This window comes from Eleutherodactylus coqui, chromosome 2 (assembly GCF_035609145.1).
Source record: "Eleutherodactylus coqui strain aEleCoq1 chromosome 2, aEleCoq1.hap1, whole genome shotgun sequence".
Taxonomy (NCBI): Eukaryota; Metazoa; Chordata; class Amphibia; order Anura; family Eleutherodactylidae; genus Eleutherodactylus; species Eleutherodactylus coqui.
Genome location: NC_089838.1, coordinates 190,835,549 through 190,859,120, shown reverse-complemented (window position 1 = coordinate 190,859,120; position 23,572 = coordinate 190,835,549). Strand labels below are relative to the sequence as shown.

Below are 23,572 nucleotides of genomic sequence, written 5' to 3'. Positions count from 1 at the left end.
TTTTTTTTTTTTACATCCGAGTTAAATAATATAAATAAGTTTTTTATGTGGGTCATTATGAATATGGAAATATCAAATTAATGTTAATTTTTTGTGTGTGTGTTTACATACTGAGGAGGAGAAGCTGGGGATTTGACTTTATTTTTAGATACAGTAAACCCTTGAGTAGCATTGCTCTTTAGTAAAGCTGTTTTCAACTTAAGTTGATGTGTCAGGGCAGAGGCGGTCCCTCAAATAAAGTTGCATTCCTCAGATAAGGGCACCGACCACTCCATGACCCCGGCGCCGCTCAGTGAGCCAGCGCGCAGCTGATGCTGGTCACTTCCTGCTTCTCCTACATCAGTGTGTGCCTGCCCCTCCCCTCTCCACAGTGCACAGTGCCGGCTGAACGTTGCTGTGTCTACCTGCCTCCTGACATAGTACAGCAGCTGAATCCCCAAAGTGCCGGCTGAACGCTGCCTGCCTCCTGAATCCCCACTGTACTGCAAAATATAAGTACTGTACAGATGAGTACAGTAAAGAAACGTTTGCAAATAAATACTGCAGTCCTATGTCAAAGCACAGATAACACAGTGATAATCTTTATTATAAAAGTAAAAAACATTACAGGTCGTAATAACAAAAATAGCAAAATAACAGAAAAATTTGCCAAATACAATTGCAAGAAGCATATATACACACACATTTACAAAACAGAAATATTTGCAAAAATAACCGAAAATAACAGAAATATTTGCAAGAAATAATAGCCAAACATATTCATATTTACAAAATTTTACAGAAACTGTACAGGAGTGAAAAACCGGTGTGGCCACATCTCCAATCTCACACATCCCATTTACACTACAAAATTTACATAACAAAACATATCACAACAAAAACAAGACAACCTATTCCATAATCCCGTCGTGCTGCATATTCCAACCTACTAAACAGAGAAAAAAAACACAAATTAGTAAAACAAGAATATATATAAATTTAAAAAAAAAATTTAAATTAATAATTTTTTTTTTATTTTTCTTTTAATTTTTTAAATTTTTTATAATTTTTATTTTTTAATTATTATTTATCCCCCCGCCCCCCTCCCCTCTAAACTAAACACACATTACCCTCTACCCATCCCCTGGTCCGCTGCCAATACCTGCCAATCATGCTTATGAACATATAGTTTTTTTGTTTTTTTTTTAAATACACAGGACGTAATACTAACCCGACAAAAACTCATAATACCTCCCATAAAGATACCACCCACGAAAGCACATAATACCACCCATGAAAAAAACCAAACAAACATATAATACCACCCACAAACCCATATCATGCATAATAATCCACAGCCTAAATATACAGAAAAATAAATAAATAAAAATATAACCATTACCTCCAGCCCTGGTTCGGGTCCCGTAAGCCTTTTATTCAACTTTTAACTTAAAACAAAACAAAAAGCTAGTGTGAAAGAATCCAGCCCCCCACCGGGAAACAGTTCTCCAGGCTAGGGAACCCCAAAGCAAAAACCCCTTCAAAGGAAGGCTGCTCGAGGCCTACCCAACCTTTCAAACTCCAGAGAACGCACCTTCACCAGGTCACCGAGAATATTCCTACTTACCTCGTCCTCGAGGAGGATTTTATGCTGCGTCGATACTACACACCGTGCGCTCCACGTGTGATACCTAACCACTAGACTTACTAAAAATAAAGTGCAGCGGTCCCTGCCACCCAGATCTCTGAATGCTCCATAACACCACTCGGCGTAGGTAAGGTCAGCCAGCCGAGGCCAACCGATGGAAGCCCCTACCTTCTTGTATACCTCTATATTAAAAGGGACAATGAAGCAGGAAGTGGTCCATGCTCTCCAGAGTGTTGCCACATGCCTCCCGGGGACAACCGCTGTCCTCGGTGTTCTTGTGCTTCAAGTTGTCCCCCACATATAGCTTACCATGGAAGCAGCGCCAGGTCAAGTCCCAATACTTTGAGGGGATTCTTACCGAATTTAAAAGAGACAAACCCACCCTCAAATCCCCACCTGGGCAGTCTCTGAGGGCCAATGGATTCTGAAAGTGGGTTGCCAAGACCCTCTGGTCCAGCACACGCCTGGCCAGCGTCCTGACTTCCCCCACGGTCAGCCCCCATTGGCGTAAAACCTTCAGAACCGATGCAATGTAAGCCGGAAGATGTCCGTGCGGTGTACGAAAGTCCTTCACACGCCCTCCTGTCTCCCACTCCTGGAAGAACGGCCAAAACCATCCCTTACAGGAGGATACCCACAGAGGAGCCCTCTCTTTCCAGAGGTTTGCGATATTAGCTTTCAAAAAGGTATTCACGAGGAATACCACTGGGTTGACCATACCCAACCCGCCTAGTCTCCTCGTACGGTAAGTAACCTCCCTCTTGACTGGGTTCAACCTATTCCCCCATAACAGCTGGAAGAACAGGCTGTAGACCCGTGACCAAAGAGGTTCTGGCAAAATGCAGACCCTTCCCAGGTACATTAACAAAGGGAGCAGGTAAGTCTTGATCAAGCAAACCCTTTCTCTCAGGGTCAAAGACCACCCTTTCCATTGATCCACCTTTTGAGCGGCATTCCTCAATCTGCCTTCCCAGTTTTTCTCGGGATAATTCCCTTGGTCGAAATCGATGCCTAAAATTTTAGCGGAATCTTGGGGTTCTGGGAGAGCGTCCGGAAGATCAAAAGCAGGATCTCCCCCTCCCAGCCAGAGACTCTCGCACTTTTCCCGATTGATCTTTGACCCGGAGACCTCCGAGTAGCAGACAACTTCCGACATCACCCACCCCGCCTCCTCCTGAGAGGAGACAAAAATAGTAACGTCATCAGCGTACGCCACTTTCCTCAAGGCCAGGTCCGGGACCCCCGGGTCCATCCTCACCCCCGCCAACGGTCCCCCATCTACCCTTCTGAGGAAGGGATCGACAGCGAACGCGTAAAGCAAGGGGCTCAGAGGGCATCCCTGACGGACTCCAGACCCGACTACAAAAGGACAGCCAACCCAACCGCTCACGAGCGGGAAACTCTCAGCCCCTGAATACAATGTTTTTAACCATTTTACGAACCCCACCGGCAGACCGTATCTCAAAAGGACAGACCAAAGGTACTCGTGGTTTACTCAATCAAAAGCTTTAGCCTGATCCAGGGAAAGTAAAAACCCCTTCCAGAGACCCGCCCTGCCCTGCTCCACAGCCTCCCGGACACTCAGCACGGCGCTAAACGTGCTTCGACCGGGAACAGAGCAGTGCTGAGCCCCAGAAAGGAGCCGGGGTGCAAATTTCATCAACCTACTGAACAGCACTTTTGCCAGAATCTTTCTGTCCGTATTGAGGAGCGCTATGGGACGCCAATTCTCAATACGGAGCGGATCTTTACCCTTTGACAGAATAATTAGGGCCGACTTCCTCATTGACTCCGGCAGATCGCCCAAGGATAGACATTCATTAAAAACCTCGGTCAAGAGAGGAACCAAAATTTCCTTAAAGGCTTTATAAAACTCAGATGTTAAGCCATCTGGGCCTGGCGACTTTTTGGACCGGAGCCCATCAATCGCCAGTCCGACTTCATCTTCCGTAATTGCTTCTGTCAAAACGCCAAGAGGGGGGGTCTGCTCCTGGTTCGGGAACGGTTTCTGCCAGAAAAGTCGAGATTCCGTCCCGATTAAGTTCTTTCCCGCCCAAGAGATGCGAGTAGAAGGATCTGACGACCTCCAGGATCCCTGATCTGGACCTTTTCAGGGAGCCTGTACTGTCTAGCAGACCCGTAACCAATTTACAACTCACTGACATCTTACAGTTCTTGTAGGGGTCAGGCGAGCGGTACTTCCCAAAGTCCCTCTCAAGAACCAAAGATGCGTGCCTATCATACTGACATCTCTTGAGCAAGGATTTCACTCTGGAGATCTCCTCGCGGCTACCTCCAGTTGAGACCAAACGCTCGAGTTTCCTCCTCAGGCTCTGATACATACGCTTCCTGTTCAGGCTTCTGAGGTTGGAGATCTGTCGGAAGAACCTTCTTACCCGATGTTTGAACATCTCCCACCACTCTGACTTACTGCTGCATAGGCCCAGTAGTGGTTCCTGGCTCTGAAGAAAATCCTCAAAGGACCGTCTTATTTCCGCTTCTTCCAGGAGTGACGAATTCAACTTCCATAAACCTTTGCCCATCCGAGGGGTCTCTGTGACATTCAGAGAAAAAAGAATCATACAGTGGTCGGAGAACTCCACCTCCACCACCGATAACGGTGAGAAGACAGCTTCCTCCTTTAAATAAAACCTATCTATCCTAGACCTGCAATAACTACCTCTAAACCAAGTGAATCCCGTGCGCCCTGGGGTGTGCCGAACGTGGACATCCACAAGGCGTGCCTCACTAACTACTCTATTTAACGCGACGGTATCATAGCCTAGCTGGTTATTGGAACCTCCTCTATCACAGAGCCTCGTGACATTATTAAAGTCTCCTCCAAAGACCACTTGCCGGCTTGTAAAAAGGAAAGGCTTAATTCTCATAAAGAGGTCTTTGCGCCCCTCCTTTGACTGGGGTCCATAGATGTTAATAAGACGCAACTCTTGACCTCCCATGAGAATATCCACGATCAGGCACCTCCCCATTTCCAGCTCGATAACCCGTCTGCATTCTACCTGTGCGGTCTTAAAAAGGGACCGCCACCCCGCTATACGGCTTGGCCGCAAGAGACCAATAGGAGGCTCCGCACCTTCACTCACGCTTGGCTTTGTACATGACTGACAAATCTGTCAGCCTGGTCTCTTGCAAAAATAAAATGTCAGCTTCAACTCGGCTGAGAAAATCAAAGGCCGCAAACCTAGCCGCATCTGACTTAATGCTGGCAACATTAATGGATGCCAGTGTCAACAGGGTGAGTGCCGCCATCATTGGTGATCGAGCTGGATGGCTTTCCTCTTACTCTCCCCCTCCTCCCTGTCGGAAGAAGAGGTCTCTCCTTTATTTCTTTTTAGTGAAATTGAGACATCCATATCACCACTCTCATCCTTACCTTCACCTTCCGGCTTCAGGGTAGCCCCCTTCCCGGAAGAAACCGGGTCCCCCACAGAAAGAGACCCAGCGTCCCCCGGGGTTCCTTCCTCAATTATCTCTGCCACCACCTCCGGTACCTCACCCCCAGCCTCTCCCCCTGGCAGGGAAGAGGAGGTGTTATTGAGAGCTTGGTACCGGTTAGAGAGGTCGACCGTAAGGGAACTGATGGGGCCTTCCTTTGGTATCTGCACCAGAGTGAGTGGGACCGAGTCATCCCACTCTAGAGAGGAAGAACCCCTATTTTTCTTTCTTGTTCTTCCCTTACCCCTTTTTTTTCTACTTTTGCCATTTCTTGCTTTCCTCGTCCGCACTTTCTTCACGGGAGGATCCGGCAGAACTGGCAGCCACGTCCTCTCTCTCCATCCTTCTGGTTTCCTCATCCACATCGCTATCCCTTGGGGCCTCAGCAGCTCGACTCCCCTCCTGCCCTGGCTGGCCAGGCACCCCGAGACCCCGTAGCTCTTCCTCCTCCCTGCTGCCACCAGCTTCGCCCCCGGAGCGACGGGCCCGCTGACCCTCTGACTTGGCTCGGCCGATGTTGGCAAAGGATAAGGGACAATGACTGAATTGGTGCCCTAAAGCACCACACAGGTTACACCGAATGCTGCCACAGGAGGAGGATGGGTGGTCTCTGCCCCCATACAGTGCACACACCAGCACCTTACACTGTGCACTGAAATTTGTGGGGTCCCCGCACCTGTGGCAGACCTTCGGCTGCCCCTGGTAGAAAACCAGAATCCTGTCCCTTCCCAGGAACGCAGAAGAAGGGATGTGGGTAACGGAATTACCTGCACGTTTCAACTTTACCATGAAAGTCCAGGCCCCTGACCAGATACCGTGTGCGTCCCTGTTTTTCTGGGGAGGATGGAGAATCTCCCCATACCTGCCCATCCAGGTCATGATGTCAACATAAGAGAGAGACTCGTTACTAGTCAGAACGGTCACTCTCTTAGTGTCATTCTGGCGGGTAATTGCTTGAACTGCAAAATCCCGCCACTTGGGCTCAGTCTGAGCCAGCTCGTATTTTGACCAGAAGAGCTCGAGCCCCTCTGGTCTCACGAAGCTAACATCAAACAGGGAGGTCCCAAAGGGGTGGATCAGGGCAAAGATGTCACTCACCCTGAATTCCATCCCGAGGAGAAGCTCCACCACCCTAGTACGGTTAGGGCAGGCTTCACTTCCTCCCTATCGGAGACGAACCACATTCCTTCTGGACCCCCCCTGCCCAGCTGTAGGAAGCGACCATGCCTCTTCTCCCTGCCTTTGCTCTCGGAAGGCCCCTGTGCCAAACCTATCTATCCAAAAGGATAGGTCGCGCTTTTCACCCTCTATAGTGACCGACCTCTCTCCCCTCTTTAAGGCGGATAGGAATAGCTCGTGTGACCTGGGGTCCCTGAAGCCGGGAGGTGAAGGTCCCCCACCTACCCCGGCGGCAACACTAGCGTAGCTTCTAAGAGCAGTCACCGCCGGGGCGGCAGCTGGACCAGGGCCCCCACTCCTCCCCAAACCACTAGACACTCCACCCTCACTTGTGACTTTTGTAAATTTACCTGTACCTCCCTCAGATACTCCTCCACCAGCAGACACCCCAACATTTAATCTTGTATTATTTAGATTCCCCACACCCCTGGACTCTCCCTCACGCACACCTCTCACCATGATGTTGCTCCCTTCATCTCTTTCACACACCTCCATGCCTGCCATACTCTCACGCTCATCATTCTCCCTATTCTTTGCGACCAGACCGGTAATGGCTTCTCTCTTGGCCGGAAGAGTAAGGGGCACCTGGTGGCCCGGAGGTTTCCCAGCCGCTCCCCCCTTGCCTGCAGGGGAGCAACCCAGGGTGGGTTTCTTAAATATAGTCCCCTCCGAGCCTCCAGACCAACCCCCCTTAGCACTGGGGGGAAAGGGACTTCCAGCCACGCATTCAGGACCTTTGGCTCCGCCTCCTGCCATCATACTTCGTGTAACCCCAGCAAAAGAATTCCGGCGTTTTGGGTATCCACTTTTTTTGGGGTCCACCGCAGGGCCCTTATTGGGGCCACCCGACGCCAGATGGCCCCCCAAACTCCCAGGATGTTTGGGACCACCCGACGCCGGGCAATTCCCTTTATCCAGGCCCACCACAGGGCCTTTCTGGGGGCCAGCCGACGCCGGATGACCCCCCATCTTTTCCTCCACCTTCCCTGAACTCTTGGGATCACCCGACGCCGGGAGACCCCCCTTACTTAGGCCCACCGCAGGGCTTTTCTGGGGGCCACCTGATGCCGGTGCACCCCCCACCTCCGCAACCTTTTTTGTCATTGTACCTGGATCATCCGACGCCGGATGACCCCCCACCTTCGCAGCCTTTTTTGACATTTTACCTGGATCATCTGACGCCGGATGACCCCCACTCTTAGGAATCTCACTGTCAGACACCAGCTTCTGCCCGTCACCCCTCCTTTTATTACGAACCAGGGGGGTGTTTGGATCAGGATGCCTAGTACTCTCCCCCTTCCTTTGTACTGAACCCACATTAGCAGAGTCCAGGCTGGGTCGGACCCGGGGGCTACCCATGCAGCTACCCCCCTCCTCTGGTTCAGAGGCTTGCCCAGGGAGGCTGACGTACCTGTACTCCACCTGGGTGATCTTTTTGCCACTTTTCTTCTTTTTAGCCTGGGGGTCTCGCTCAGGAAGGTCATTGCCAAAATAGAGACCCTCCAGGCCTCCAGGGGATTCCAGGTGACTTATGTATGCCATTAGTTGCCCCCCCCCCCCTGGGCCGCTGTCCTCGCCCTCTTCCCCAGAGGAGTCTGAGCTTGAAATAATAGTAGCTTGCCCAGCAGGAAGGTCACTGCACAGGGACTGCTGACTGTCCACTGTCTGCAGTTCTCCAGCAAGGGCCTGCTCTATCTTGGACACTAGGCCCTTCATATCCTCACAGACCCCAGCCAGAGCCGGCTGAGACCCTTCAAACCGGTCACAATTCACCAGCTTCTCAGCGAAAGGACCTGCACCCCTTAAGATGTCCGCCCTCCTCTCAACCAGGGTGAGGATCTCGCTTTTCAATTCCTGGACGGCCTGGTTGTATTGGGCCCTCCTTGACCCACCTGAATTGTTGGCCAGGGACCTGGCTGCCTTTAACTCCTCCTGAAGCCTTCTGATGGTGCCACCGGCCTCACGGTACTCCTGGGTCCTTGAAGCGAGCCTGGCAGCAAAGGCGGTTACATCCACCCTAGGCCGCAGTTTCCCCCAGTGCTCGATGGTAGGACTGGGGTTTCCCCCAGGAGTACCTGGCCTGGCTCCAGGAGGGCCTTTGCTGGAAGTCCCAGCAGCCGAGGTCCCGGAGGGCCGCCGTCCCTCACCCTGGCTAGCCCGACGGCCACCTCGGGTGGTCTCCAGGAGGGGTGCAGGAGCCACATCGCTGCGTCTCCTGCTAGATCTCCTCAGCCCCTCCTGGATAGCCGGTTGCGAAGCATCCCCATCCTCCGCCGGCTGGCTCCGGAGAGTGGGGGTAGTAGTCCTCCTTCTAGCCATAGCCCAGGATCTCACTCCCTCCTGGGTAGGAGAGAGCAAAAAGTCGCAGGCCCTGGAGGAGAAGGAGAGAAGCTTGGAGCTGCTAGGAGCTGCTAGGACCTGCTCACAAGTGAACCACACCCTGCAACTGGAAGTGAAGGGGTGTGTCCCTGCAGTGCTATGTCAAACCACAGATAACACAGTGATACCTACTGCTATAATGATGTCCCTGCAGTCCTATGTAAAAGCACAGATAATACAGTGATACGTACTGCTATAATGATGTCTCTGCAATGTTAATTTATTCTTTACAGTTGTGTTTTATATTCATTCAGTATTGTTATTATTGTTTTCGGTATTAAAGACCAGAGTTCTTCTATATTAAATGGGGTTTGGTGTGTTTCTTGGAACATCTAGAACCAATTAATTGGATTTACATTAATTCCTATGGAAATAATGTCCTAAATAGAGATGAGCGAACCTACTCGGCCACGCCCCTTTTTCACCTGAGCGCCGCGATTTTCGAGTACTTCCGTACTCGGGCAAAAAGATTCGGGGGGCGCCGTGGGTGAGTGGGGGGTTGCAGCGGGGAGTGGGGGGGGGGAGAGGGAGAGAGAGAGGGCTCCCCCCTGTTCCCCGCTGCTACCCCCCGCTACGCCACGCCTCCCCCCACCCCCCGAATCTTTTCACCCGAGTACGGAAGTACTCGAAAATCGAGGTGCTCGATCGAGTAATTACTCGAAACGAGTAGGTTCGCTCATCTCTAGTCCTAAACTAACATTGATTTCTACTAAAGTCCATTGCTTCTGGATGGATTAATGACGTTAGTTGAGGTTCTACTGTATATATTTTTTAATATACTTTTTTTTTCTTAACTTTTTACTTTTGTCCCACTGGGGGACTTAAAATGTCACTACATTTAATTGTTTCTGTAATACACTTCCCTGAAACTAATAAGGGGAGCCGGGGCACGCATAAGCCTTATGAGCAGAGACCTGGGAGCGAATGGTGACACAGGAGTACCATGCACCTTATGACCAGAAGTGGTGTCCTTCCGCTAACCCCCGGAGCAAGTGAGCAGCCAAGAGGCGCCGTAACAAAAACTCACTAATTTGAGTTATGTTTTTGATCTATTTATTTCAAAGATTACACATGAAACAAAACACTTTACTTTTATGTCTTTAACCCATTAAGGACCAGGCTGTTTTTTAAATATCTTTTTCACTGACTTTTCCCCCCCGTTTTTTAGTTTTATTGGGAAGTAAAAAGCTAAAAAAAAAATAATTTTTTACATTTCTAGTTTTTAAAAAAAATTTGTATCATTACTAGAGATGAGCGAACCTACTCGGCCACTCCCCTTTTTCGCCCGAGTACCGCGATTTTCGAGTACTTCCGTACTCGGGCGAAAAGATTCGGGGGGCGCCGTGGGTGAGTGGGGGGTTGCAGCGGGGAGTGGGGGGGAGAGGGAAAGAGAGAGGGCTCCCCCCTGTTCCCTGCTGCTACCCCCCGCGCCGCCACGCCTCCCCCCGCCCCCCCGGCGCACCCCGAATCTTTTCACCCGAGTACTGAAGTACTCGAAAATGGCGGTGCTCGATCGAGTAATTACTCGAAACGAGTACGTTCGCTCATCTCTATTTATGACACAATGACATGTCTTTTTCACTGTCCATCTGATATTCTATGTAATGATATTCATGCTTGGAGTTACCAGCACCAGACATGGCAGCAAGGGGTAGTATAGTTGTGAAGATGCAGCTCTGAGTTTTTCCTTTTGTATATTAGAAAGTCACAGGTTGTAAAATACAGTGTTACGACCTTTTCAACAATATTTCTTCTTATATTTAAAATATTAGTGAATTATTGTGGCTTTGTAAAATATTTTTTTCTTTAGAGAAGAAAAAGCTGAAGGGAACAGATTGTCCGCTCTGGGAAAGACTTCTACAAGGCCCTGCAGGAAACATAGCAAGAATGTTCCTCATGGACAGAGAGGCGGAGGAGATCAGTAGTGATGTAAGTACGCAGGAAATTGCATTAGGTTTATGGTTGTAAGGAAATCCTCTCACCAAAACCTGTTTCTTTCGCTCAACAGGTAGCACAGTATATTAAGTTTAGCCTTCCACTTTTGGAAACCATTTTGCAGAGACTTAACGAAGAGGAAGAGCAAGAAATACAAAGAACAATCGCTAAGTAAGTGACATTATATTTAATAGAGACTTTTCAATTAAAGGTGTGATCCCACCAAAAGTATTGATCACGTATCCAGGGTAGGTGATAATTGTATGCTCACTAGTGGTCTCAACACTGGGATCTCCAGGGATCACAAGAACCATGCACCAAAGGGGCCCCAAGTAGAACCCATGCGTGACCACCGCTCCATTAATGGTTTATGCAGGTAACTGAACAATCAGTCCCACAGAAGTGAATGGAACGGTGGCAAGGAATGTGCATCAGCGCTCCATTTACTTAGAGGACTTGGCATGCTCTGTTCTCGTAATCTCCGGCGGTCCCAGCGGTTGGGTTCATTGCGTGTATTTTTCCTGCCTATTTAGGTTGCGCATAAAAAAACCCCAAAGCATTCTCTCTTTCTGTGCATTTGCACACCAAAAGTCCCCATAGAAGTCAATGGGCATGCGCAAAATACGTTAAGAGACACAAAAAACACTGTGTAATTGCGTAGGAAAAAAAACATCTGGTACTCCATAGACTAATTAGCCATTTTAATCAGTAAAATATGCTGGTTCGTGCGCAAAAAAAGCCTTGTTCAGTGCCCAAAAAAGTTGCGCTGGGGCGAGCACAAATGTACATATGCTCTTGTGAAAGTACGCTGATGTGCACACAAATACTTAGTGCCCAGGAGTGTGCAAATATGCATACACTCATGTGAAGAATATTCAAAGAATATTCACGTAACAGTCTGAATAAAGGTATATTCATCTAAACGGAGCTTACAGAAATCCATGTGCTTCCCTTCAAAACAACTCCATTCAGATGAATAGAACTAATTTTTAGTAGTAAAGGTTTCTTCAATAAATCTGCCATGTGTAAACATACCCTAACAGCAAGATGGGCAGAGGTCAGTTATAGGGCAGATAAAGACTTGGGGGGAATGGGTGGAAGGGTAAGGGCTATTTTGTATCTTGTGCACCTGACCCTCCTTCTGAGACAGTGGTCTTCAACCCGTAAGGCCTCCCTTACGCTAAACGCTGTCAGAGGCTCCCATTGGTGTCAGAGGCTCCCATTGAAGGTCTGCTTTTGTCGTTGTGATGTAAAAGGGGGATTTTCATTTTTAGCTTTTTAGCAGAGGCCTGAAGGTTTTATGCCAAAATAGACTGATATTTGGAACTTCAAGGAAGAAGACGGTAAGCAAATAAAAGTATCATTCAGAAATGCGCCTTGTAAATAAACTGAAAAAATGTATGTGGAGAGTGAATATTAACTCTCCCGGTATTCAGTGGGTTAACTCTGGAAAGAGGAATCCCACCGGTACCTGTAGTACAAGTCTGCATGTAGACTCCTTACTAGTTAGCGATCCGGAGAGTCGTCCGAGGCAGTGTGTAAGCTATCCGGGTTACCAGAAGCTTGCAGCAAATGTATCCAGCATAAACAGAAAAAACTTGCTCCTCGTGCTCAGTGTGGACTCACAATTAACTTCTTTATTGCAACGCGCTTCGGCAATGAACATGCCTTTTTCAAGCAATACACTAAACATACAGTCAAGCAATCCTTTAAATAGGTAACTTACAGCTTAGGTGTCCGTCTTGTTACCGGACGGTATGACAGATGTTACAGACAGGACCTTCCACTGTCATAGATCATGGGGCCCAGCAGAAGGGACAGGGCTAACCGCAGCCAAGCTGAAACAAGGTACCTGAGTGGACTGGGCTGAAGAATTTCCTGTTTCCCTAATCTGTGGTGTAGTAGATAATTATAAAGGTGTTGAGAGGCGGGGAACAAGAGTATGGAGAGAGAGCGAGATGGAGAGAGAGAAACACGGAGGGAGGGGGGGGAGGGGAAAATGCTTGCAGCCAGGTGAAGACGTGTTACTGGCTTCCCTCCCCCCTGTCCTATAAGTGGAGAACCTTTACTTTCAACTTTAAGAAATCCTGTATACAGCTAATTAGTGATGAGCGAACATACTCGTTTAGGGCTATTTCGCAATCGAGCATCACTTTTTTCGAGTAACTGCCTACTCAGGTGAAAAGATTCGGGGGGCGTAGTGGTGGAGCGGGGGGTAGCAGTGGGAACAGGGGGGAGCTCTCTCTCTCTCGCCCCCCGAATCTTTTCGCCCGAGTAGGCAGTTACTCGAAAAAAGCGATGCTCGATTGCGAAATAGCCTTAAACGAGTACGTTCACTCATCTCTACAGCTAATCAATCACCCCCTACGCTGAGAGCGGCCTGCATTTGTTCTTAAGACCTGAAATCCTTCCGTCTATGCTTCCACTGAACAGCCAACACGGATGCAGCATCGCCAGCTGCAGAGATCCTCTAGATAGTCCCACTGAGAATGAGTACTGGAGAATCTTAGCTTGTGTTTCAGGTTGGCAAAAACTGTTAATGGGGTTTTCAGTCCTCTCAATCTCATTATAGCTCTCCCTTATTTCAGGTGCTGCCTTCCCAAGGCTTGTTTATCCATGTATCAAGGTTTAAACTGTGTATATGCAAGTTCTACTGTTTAATACTTTTTTAGACTGCTACGTTCAACAGTAAATGGTGTGACTGCAGTTTACTGAAATATGTGTGGCTTAAAAATACATCTTAAATAGAGATGAGCGAGCATACTCGTCCGAGCTTAATACTCGTTCGAGTATTAGGGTGTTCGAGATGCTCGTTACTCGAGACGAGCACCATGCGATGTTCGAGTTACTTTCACTTTCTTCCCTGAGAAATGTGTGCGCTTTTCTGGCCAATAGAAAGACAGGGAAGGCATTACAACTTCCTCCTGTGACATTCCAGCCCTATACCACCCCCCTGCAGTGAGTGGCTGGGGAGATCAGGTGACACCCGAGTATTAAAATCTGCCCCGCCCGCGGCTCGCCACAGATGCATGCTGACAGAGATCAGGGAAAGTGCTGTCTTGCTGTAGCTGCTATAGGGAGAGTGTTAGGTGTTATTTTAGTCTTCAAGAACCCCAACGGTCCTTCTTAGGGCCACATCTGACCATGTGCAGTACTGTTGAGGCTGCTGGGAGCAGTGTTGCACAATTTATTTTTTTTTGTATATCGGGCGTACAGACCATAGCGTCCTCAGTCTGCAGTCATTTTACAGTGTATAGGGGCAGTACTGGTGAGGCAGGGACAGTGGGAAAGGTGAAAGAGATATACTGGCTATATAGGCAGTGTGGTTGTTCCCACAAAGTTAAAAAATATACAATATTTGGCCTGCCTGTCAGTGCCTTCCGTTTACAGCGTCTGTGCTGGGGGTAGTAGTTGGTGAATTAATACCCAGCCTTGCGCATAATTGTTTCCTGCCTCTTCAGTGCGTTACGTTCGCGAAGTCAGCCTCCAACAGGGCAATCGAAATACAGTGTATATCACAGGCAGTGTGGTTGTTCCCACAAAGTTAAAAAATATGCAATATTTGGCCTGCCTGTCAGTGCCTTCCGTTTACAGCGTCCCTGCTGGGGGTAGTAGTTGGTGAATTAATACCCAGCCTTGCGCATAATTGTTTCCTGCCTCTGCAGTGCGTTACGTACGCAAAGTCAGCCTCCAACCACAGGCCAATAAGCGGCACATTTAATTACAGCGTTCTGTTTCTGCTAATCTCATAATACACCATGCTGAGGGGTAGGGGTAGGCCTAGAGGACGTGGACAGGGGCGAGGAAGCGGAGGCCCAAGTCAGGGTGTGGGCACAGGCCGAGCTCCTGATCCAGGTGTATCGCAGCCGACTGCTGTGGGATTAGGAGAGAGGCAAGTTTCTGGCGTCCCCAGATTCATCTCACAATTAATGGGTCCACGCGGTAGACCTTTATTAGAAAATGAGCAGTGTGAGCAGGTCCTGTCGTGGATGGCAGAAAGTGCATCCAGCAATCTATCGACCACCCAGACTTCTACGCCGTCCACTGCTGCAACTCTGAATCCTCTGGCTGCTGCTCCTCCTTCCTCCCAGCCTCCTCACTCCATTAAAATGACACATTCTGAGGAGCAGGCAGACTCCCAGGAACTGTTCTCGGGCCCCTGCCCAGATTGGGCAGCAATGGTTCCTCTCCCACTGGAGGAGTTTGTCGTGACCGATGCCCAACCTTTGGAAAGTTCCCGGGGTCCGGGGGATGAGGCTGGGGACTTCTGGCAACTGTCTCAAGAGCTTTCAGTGGGTGAGGAGGACGATGACGATGAGACACAGTTGTCTATCAGTGAGGTAGTAATAATTTCAGTAAGTCCAAGGGAGGAGCGCACACAGGATTCGGAGGAAGAGCAGCTGGACGATGAGGTGACTGACCCCACCTGGTTTGCTAAGCCTACTGAGGACAGGTCTTCAGAGGGGGAGGCAAGTGCAGCAGCAGGGCAGGTTGGAAGAGGCAGTGCGGTGGCCCGGGGTAGAGGCAGGGCCAGACCGAATAATCCACCAACTGTTTCCCAAAGCGCCCCCTCGCGCCATGCCACCCTGCAGAGGCCGAGGTGCTCAAAGGTGTGGCAGTTTTTCACTGAGAGTGCAGACGACCGACGAACTGTGGTGTGCAAGGTTTGTCGCGCCAAGATCAGCCGGGGAGCCACCACCACCAGCATGCGCAGGCATATGATGGCCAAGCACCCCACAAGGTAGGACGAAGGCCGTTCACCGCCTCCGGTTTGCACCACTGCCTCTCCCCCTGTGCCCCAACCTGCCACTGAGATCCAACCCCCCTCTCAGGACACAGGCACGACCATCTCCCGGCCTGCACCCACACCCTCACCTCCGCTGTCCTCGGCCCCATCCAGCAATGTCTCTCAGCGCAGCGTCCAGCCGTCGCTAGCGCAACTGTTTGAGCGCAAGCGCAAGTACGCCGCCACACGCCCGCACGCTCAAGCGTTAAACGTGCACATAGCCAAATTGATCAGCCTGGAGATGCTGCTGTACAGGCTTGTGGAAACAGAGGCTTTCAAAAACATTGTACGCGCCCTCACCAACACGGTTACTGCCAAGGTCCACTTAACAACAGACACGTGGACAAGCACAGGCGGGCAGGGCCACTATATCTCTGATGGCACATTGGGTGAATTTAGTGGAGGCTGGGACCGAGTCAGAGCCTGGGACCTCTCATGTCCTACCCACCCCCAGAATTGCAGGCCCCAGCTCGGTGCTGGTATCTGCGGCGGTGTAGGCTTCCTCCACTAAACCACCCTCCTCCTCCTCCTCCCCCTCCTATGCAATCTCCTGTCTTGCAATCAAGATGTGTCAGCAGCAGCACGTCGCCAGCAGTCGGTGTCGCGCGGCGTGGAAGCACAGCGGTGGGCAATTGTCAGCAGGCCGTGCTGAAACTACTCAGCTTAGGAGAGAAGAGGCACACGGCCCACGAACTGCTGCAGGGTCTGACAGAGCAGACCGACCGCTGGCTTTCGCCACTGAGCCTCCAACCGGGCATGGTCGTGTGTGACAACGGCCGTAACCTGGTGGCGGCTCTGCAGCTCGGCAGCCCTTACGCACGTGCCATGCCTGGCCCACGTCTTTTATTTGGTGGTTCAGCGCTTTCTGAAAAGCTACCCACGCTTGTCAGACCTGCTCGGAAAGGTGTGCCGGCTCAGCGCACATTTCGGCAAGTCCAAGACGGACGCTGCCACCCTGCGGACCCTGCAACATCGGTTTAATCTGCCAGTGCACCGACTGCTGTGCGATGTGCCCACACGATGGAGCTCTACACTCCACATGTTGGCCAGGCTCTATGAGCAGCGTAGAGCTATAGTGGAATACCAACTCCAACATGGGCGGCGTAGTGGGAGTCAGCCTCCTCAATTCTTCACAGAAGAGTGGGCCTGGTTGGCAGACATCTGCCAGGTCCTTGGAAACTTTGAGGCGTTTACCCAGATGGTGAGCGGGGATGCTGCAATCATTAGCGTCACCATTCCTCTGCTATGCCTCTTGAGAAGTTCCCTGCAAAGCATAAAGGCAGACGCTTTGCGCTCGGAAACGGAGGCGGGGGAAGACAGTATGTCGCTGGATAGTCAGAGCACCCTCATGTCTATATCTCAGCGCGTTGAGGAGGAGGAAGAGGAGGGGGAGGAGCATGAGGATGAGGGGGGGGGGACAGCTTGGCCCACTGCTGAGGGTACCCATGCTGCTTGCCTGTCATCCTTTCAGCGTGTATGGCCTGAGGAGGAGGAGGATCCTGAAAGTGATCTTCCTAGTGAGGACAGCCATGTGTTGCGTACAGGTACCCTGGCACACATGGCTGACTTCATGTTAGGATGCCTTTCTCGTGACCCTCGCGTTACACGCATTCTGGCCACTACGGATTACTGGGTGTACACACTGCTCGACCCACGGTATAAGGAGAACCTTTCCACTCTCATGCCCGAAGAGGAAAGGGGTTTGAGAGTGATGCTATACCACAGGACCCTGGCGGACAAACTGATGGTAAAATTCCCATCCGACAGCGCTAGTGGCAGAAGGCGCAGTTCCGAGGGCAAGGTAGCAGGGGAGGCGCGGAGATCAGGCAGCATGTACAGCACAGGCAGGGGAACACTCTCCAAGGCCTTTGCCAGCTTTCTGGCTCCCCAGCAAGACTGTGTCATCGCTCTCCAGTCAAGGCTGAGTCGGCGGGAGCACTGTAAAAGGATGGTGAGGGAGTACGTAGCCGATCGCACGACCGTCCTCAGTGACGTCTCTGCTCCCTACAACTACTGGGTGTCGAAGCTGGACACGTGGCCTGAACTCGGGCTGTATGCCCTGGAGGTGCTTGCTTGTCCTGCGGCTAGCGTCTTGTCAGAGAGGGTGTTTGGTGCGGCTGGGGGAATCATCACGGATAAGCGTACCCGCCTGTCAACTGACAGTGCCGACAGGCTTACACTCATAAAGATGAACAAAGCCTGGATTTCCCCAGACTTCTCTTCTCCACCAGCGGACAGCAGCGGTACCTAAACAATACGTAGGCTGCACCCGCGGATGGAAGCATCGTTCTCTATCACCATCAAAAACGGGGACCTTTTAGCTTCATCAATCTGTGTATTATATTCATTTTCCTGCTCCTCTTCCTGAAACCTCACGTAATCACGCCGAACGGGCAATTTTTCTTAGGCCCACAAGGCTCAGTCATATTACTTTTGTAAACCATGTTTATACGTTTCAATTCTCATAAAAGCGTTGAAACTTGCACCTGAACCAATTTTTATTTTAACTGGGCTGCCTACAGACCTACTTACAAATTAAGCCACATTAACCAAAGCGATTAATGGGTTTCACCTGCCCTCTTGGTTGGGCATGGGCAATTTTTCTGAGGTACATTAGTACTGTTGGTACACCAATTTTTTTGGGCCCTCGCCTACAGTGTAATCCTAGTAATTTTCATGGGCTTCGCCTGCACTCATGCTACAGCAAGGTGTGTGGGGTTGGCCTACATTTTTGCTACATAAATTTAACTGGGGCCTTGTCTATACTGCAACTACTGAAATGTGAAAGAGACTGTTATCTCCCTAAACTGCTGCAACGGGAATGTTACTGTGGCCTGTCTTGACTACTACTACTGAAATGGAACTAATACTGTGCTCCACCTATACTGCTGCTTCGGAATTGTTACTGGGGCCTGTCTGGACTGCTTCTACTACTGAAATGGAACTAATACTGTGCTCCCCCTATAATGCTGCTAGTGATATGTTACTGGGGCCTGTCCCTACTGCTACCGCTGAAATGCTACTAATTCTGGGCTCTGCCTATACCGTTGCTAATGCTATGTCACTGGTGTGTGGAAACAGAGGCTTCACAAAGACATGATGGTGGCGAGGCCATTTCCCAACAACGCGGTTACTGTTAAGGTGCATATAACCATGGACACGTGGAGAGGACACGTAGTGCCTCAAAAACATCCCCCTTCTCCTCCAACAATGAAAACATTCTTGGCAAATACCTTTGCATTGGTCCGTCTGGTGGCAGTCCAAGAATTTCACCTTTACCGACACAACAAGAGAGCCCCCCCCACCATCCCCCCGCCACGGCCCACTTAATCCTGGCCACATTCCGAAAACCAACTAAATAAAACCGCGCTACTAGGTCCGCAGTCGCCACCACATTCCCACCAACGCGGTTACTGTTAAGGTACATATTACCACTCTGAGTGGGGCATGCACTGTGGGCCGAAGCACACCTGTATTGTATGTGACGTTAGCTCTGCTGAGCAGGGCACTGCAATGGGATACATTTATGTACCGCCGATGGGTTCCAGGGAGCCACCCATGCTGTGGGTCCACAGGGACTTCACATTAGGGATTTGTACACGCCAGTGTCTATGTATTAAAAACCCCGGTCATACTGGGGCCTGCGGTGTGGGCCGAAGACCACCTGCATGTAATCTGTCGTTAGCTTTGCTGTCCAGGGCACTGCAATGGGATATATTTATGTACCGCCGGTGGCTTCCTGGGACCCACCCATGCTGTCGGTCCACACGGAGTTGTAACTGCATGTGTCTACTTATAAAGAACCCCAGTCTGACTGGGGCATGCAGTGTGGGCCGAAGCCCACCTGCATTAAACCTGATGTTACTTCAGCTGTGCTGGGCACTGCAATGGATATATTTATGTACCACCGGTGGGTTCCAGGGAGCCACCCATGCTGTCGGTCCACACGGACTTCACAATAGGGAGTTGTACTTGCCTGTGTCTACTTATAAAAAACCCCAGTCTGACTGGGGCATGCAGTGTGGGCCGAAGCCCACCTGCATTTAATCTGACGTTAGCTCTGCTGTCCAGGGCACTGCAATGGGATACATTTATGTACTGCCGGTGGGTTCCAGGGAGCCACCCATGCTGTCGGTCCACACGGAGTTGTAACTACATGTGTCCACTATTAAAGAACCCTAGTCTGACTGGGGCATGCAGTGTGGGCCGAAGCCCACCTGCATTAAACATGACATTAACTCAGCTGTGATGGGCAATGCAATGGGATATATTTATGTACCGCCGGTGGGTTCCAGGGAGCCACCCATTCTGTCGGTCCACACGGAGTTGTAACTACATGTGTCCACTTCTAAAGAACCCCAGTCTGACTGGGGCATGCAATGTGGGCCGAAGCCCACCTGCATTAAACATGACATTACCTCAGCTGTGATGGGCAATGCAATGGGATATATTTATGTGCCGCCGGTGGCTTCCTGGCACCCACCCATGCTGTCGGTCCACAGGGACTTCACAATAGGGAGTTGTACCTGCCTGTGTCTATGAATTAAAAAGCCCGGTCAGGTTGGGGCATGCAGTGTGGGCCGAAGCCCACCTGCATTTAATCTGACGTTAGCTCTGCTGTCCAGGGCACTGCAATGGGATACATTTATGTACAGCCGGTGGGTTCCAGGGAGCCACCCATGCTGTGGGTGCACACGGAATTCCCATTGCGGAGTTGTACCTGCCTGTGACTATTTATAAAAAAACACGGTCTGACTGGGGCATGCAGACACCTTGACAGAATGAATAGTGTGTGGCACATAGGTTCCCCATTGCTATGCCTACGTGTGCAGCTCCTAATGGACGTGGCACAGGATTGGATTTCTCATTGCTTCTGTACAGCATTGTGGGCTATCGCCCCACCCCTTTTAAAGAGGGTCGCTGCCTGGCCTTGCCAACCCTCTGCAGTGTGTGCCTGTGGTTCCTCCTCATGGCAGACGCACTTACAAATAGACATGAGGGTGGTGTGGCTATGAGGCCAGTGTGTGGCATGAGGGCAGCTGAAGGCTGCGCAGGGACACTTTGGTGTGCGCTGTGGACACTGGGTCGTGCGGGGGGGGGGGGGAGTTTGGGCAGCATGTAACCCAGGAGAAGCCGGTGGCTTCCTGGCACCCACCCATGCTGTCGGTCCACACGGAGTTGTAACTACATGTCTCCACTTCTAAAGAACCCCAGTCTGACTGGGGCATGCAGTGTGGGCCGAAGCCCACTTGCATTAAACATGACATTACCTCAGCTGTGATGGGCACTGCAATGGGATATATTTATGTACCGCCGGTGGGTTCCAGGGAGCCACCCATGCTGTCGGTCCACACGGAGTTGTAACTACATGTGTCCACTTCTAAAGAACCCCAGTCTGACTGGGGCATGCAGTGTGGGCCGAAGCCCACCTGCATTAGACATGACATTACCTCAGCTGTGATGGGCAATGCAATGGGATACATTTATGTACTGCCGGTGGGTTCCAGGGAGCCACCCAGGCTGTCGGTCCACACGGAGTTGTAACTACATGTGTCCACTTCTAAAGAACCCCAGTCTGACTGGGGCATGCAGTGTGGGCCGAAGCCCACCTGCATTAGACATGACATTACCTCAGCTGTGATGGGCAATGCAATGGGATACATTTATGTACTGCCGGTGGGTTCCAGGGAGCCACCCATGCTGTCGGTCCACACGGAGTTGTAACTACATGTGTCCACTATTAAAGAACCCCAGTCTGACTGGGGCATGCAGTGTGGGCCGAAGCCCACCTGCATTAAACATGACATTACCTCAGCTGTGATGGGCAATGCAATGGGATATATTTATGTACCGCCGGTGGCTTCCAGGGAGCCACCCATGCTGTCGGTCCACACGGAGTTGTAACTACATGTGTCCACTTCTAAAGAACCCCAGTCTGACTGGGGCATGCAGTGTGGGCCGAAGCCCACATGCATTAAACATGACATTACCTCAGCTGTGATGGGCAATGCAATGGGATATATTTATGTGCCGCCGGTGGCTTCCTGGCACCCACCCATGCTGTCGGTCCACAGCGACTTCACAATAGGGAGCTGTACCTGCCTGTGTCTATGAATTAGAAAGCCCGGTCAGGTTGGGGCATGCAGTGTGGGCCGAAGCCCACCTGCATTTAATCTGACGTTAGCTCTGCTGTCCAGGGCACTGCAATGGGATACATTTATGTACAGCCGGTGGGTTCCAGGGAGCCACCCATGCTGTGGGTGCACACGGAATTCCCATTGCGAAGTTGTACCTGCCTGTGACTATGTATAAAAAACCGCGGTCTGACTGGGGCATGCAGACACCTTGACAGAATGAATAGTGTGTGGCACATAGGTTCCCCATTCCTATGCCCACGTGTGCAGCTCCTGATGGCGGTGGCACAGGATTATATTTTTCATTGCTTCTGTACAGCATTGTGGGCTACCGCCCCGCCCCTTTTACAGAGGGTCGCTGCCTAGCCGTGCCAACCCTCTGCAGTGTGTGCCTGCGGTTCCTCCTCATGGCAGACGCACTTCTAAATAGACATGAGGGTGGTGTGGCATGAGGGCAGCTGAAGGCTGCGCAGGGACAATTTTGTGTGCGCTGTGGACACTGGGTCGTGAGGGGGGGGGGGGTTGGGCAGCATGTAACCCAGGAGAAGTGGCAGCAGAGTGTCATGCAGGCAGTGATTGTGCTTTGTTGGAGGTAGTGTGGTGCTTAGCTAAGGTATGCCTTGCTAATGAGGGTTTTTCAGAAGTAAAAATTGTTGGGAGGGGGGGGGCACTCTTGCCACTATTGTGGCTTAATAGTGGGACCTGGGAACTTGAGATGCAGCCCAACATGTAGCCCCTCGCCTGCCCTATCCGTTTCTGTGTCGTTCCCATCACTTTCTTGAATTTCCCAGATTTTCACAAATGAAAACCTTAGCGAGCATCGGCGATATACAAAAATGCTCGAGTTGCCCATTGACTTCAATGGGGTTTGTTACTCGAAACGAACCCTCGAGCATCGTGAAAAGTTCGACTCGAGTAACGAGCACGCGAGCATTTTGGTGCTCGCTCATCTCTAATCTTAAATACATCTGTTACTTTTCTCTACCAAGATCTTTAAGTCGGGCACTGGTGGCACATTCACCTAATTCCATTAGTCATCCATATCCTGTTGTTTACTTTCATCTGTGCGTTAGATTACATAGAGCGCATTGCACCGATCACCACCATGACACAGCTCCCCAGCCACCTCTTAGAAAGCGCTCAGAGAGTGCAGGCCTCTTCCCGCTTGTGGCACATTGCATCATCAATGACAGAGTGAATATTATGAGATAAGGAGACATCACAATCTTGTTTTCAATTGCAAACATTACATTAATATATATTTTTTTCTCTTTCAGATACGTTAATGAGAAAGCTATATTACATCAGTACATTCATTCAAAAACTACTAAAAAGACAGAAACTACAGTATAATGAAATCACAATTATTTTATAAAACTGCACTGGATGATGACAATGAAACTATTGATGTTATAGATGAGAAGAGACTTTTGAGAACAATTATTCTCTTGGCTAGAAGCTCATACTTAACAACGGACGACACAACGTGACAGTTGAGTTGTCATCAGTCATAACAAGTTCATAATTTATTACTCATTCATAAGATATATTTAAATGCTAACTGTCACACATTATATGCTGTCAACAATGAGACTGATAATGTAGCATTAAGTGGACATAGCCAAGTAATTGGAACACTTAGATTATGTATTTAAAGTGTGTCTGATTAGAAATAAATTGTCACTATTCTTTCCAGGATCTTTAATGTAAACCTCAACGTTTATAGTAACCATAATAGAGAGTGTCAGCCTTAAAATATAAACTCTAATCTCGTGGTTGAGTGTATTTTATTTTTGAGATGAGAGGGGAAGTTGGATCGTTCCTTGACAGGAAGAGTTGTGGTCTCTTGAAGAAAAAAGAGCAAGCTCCTCAGGTTGGGCTCCATGTGCTGCAGGGTATAGTGGAGCAGGAAGCCAACAGTAAATGGAGAGCATGTCCCGATGCCTGTTAGGAGGAGGAGAGAAGGAGTGCCAACTAGAAGATAGCCCATATTACTATGAGAGTATATTTATTTGTATGTGCATGCATTTAGGTATATGAAAATAAAGGTTTGGTACTGTGTTAGCAAGTAGAGCA

At 50.0% G+C, this 23,572-nt stretch overlaps 2 protein-coding genes across 3 annotated transcripts in view; one reads left to right on the top strand and one right to left on the bottom strand.

The window, feature by feature from the left end:
- Positions 1 to 23,271, top strand: part of LOC136612038 (ras association domain-containing protein 6-like) — a gene marked incomplete at its 5' end in the record, with an annotated part of 28,133 nt that extends 4,862 nt beyond the window's left edge. Inside the window, 3 exons of the mRNA XM_066592105.1 lie at positions 10,452 to 10,570; positions 10,650 to 10,747; positions 22,774 to 23,271. Of these exons, the coding sequence (XP_066448202.1) occupies positions 10,452 to 10,570; positions 10,650 to 10,747; positions 22,774 to 22,849 (293 nt within the window). The remainder of the gene's footprint in view (positions 1 to 10,451; positions 10,571 to 10,649; positions 10,748 to 22,773) is intronic.
- On the bottom strand, positions 616 to 12,441 carry LOC136612036 (uncharacterized). 2 transcript variants are annotated; one of them, XR_010790341.1, is made up of 2 exons: positions 1,382 to 4,286; positions 616 to 928 (listed from the first exon to the last, which is right to left on the bottom strand). XR_010790341.1 is itself a non-coding variant. In XM_066592104.1 (2 exons), exon 2 carries the CDS (start codon positions 2,877 to 2,879, stop codon positions 1,815 to 1,817), a length of 1,065 nt encoding a protein of 354 aa, XP_066448201.1. In that variant the 5' UTR covers positions 2,880 to 4,181; positions 12,303 to 12,441; the 3' UTR covers positions 1,127 to 1,814. The 2 variants fall into 2 exon arrangements, 1 of the variants encoding a protein (XP_066448201.1); XM_066592104.1 differs by lacking the exon at positions 616 to 928 and adding an exon at positions 12,303 to 12,441 and having other exon boundaries at positions 1,127 to 4,181.
- Positions 23,272 to 23,572: the final 301 nt, after the last annotated feature.

What these genes read in the sequence shown, in the direction of transcription:
- LOC136612036 (XM_066592104.1), bottom strand. Translation starts at nt 2,879, where the DNA reads ATGGACCCGGGGGTCCCGGACCTGGCCTTGAGGAAAGTGGCGTACGCT.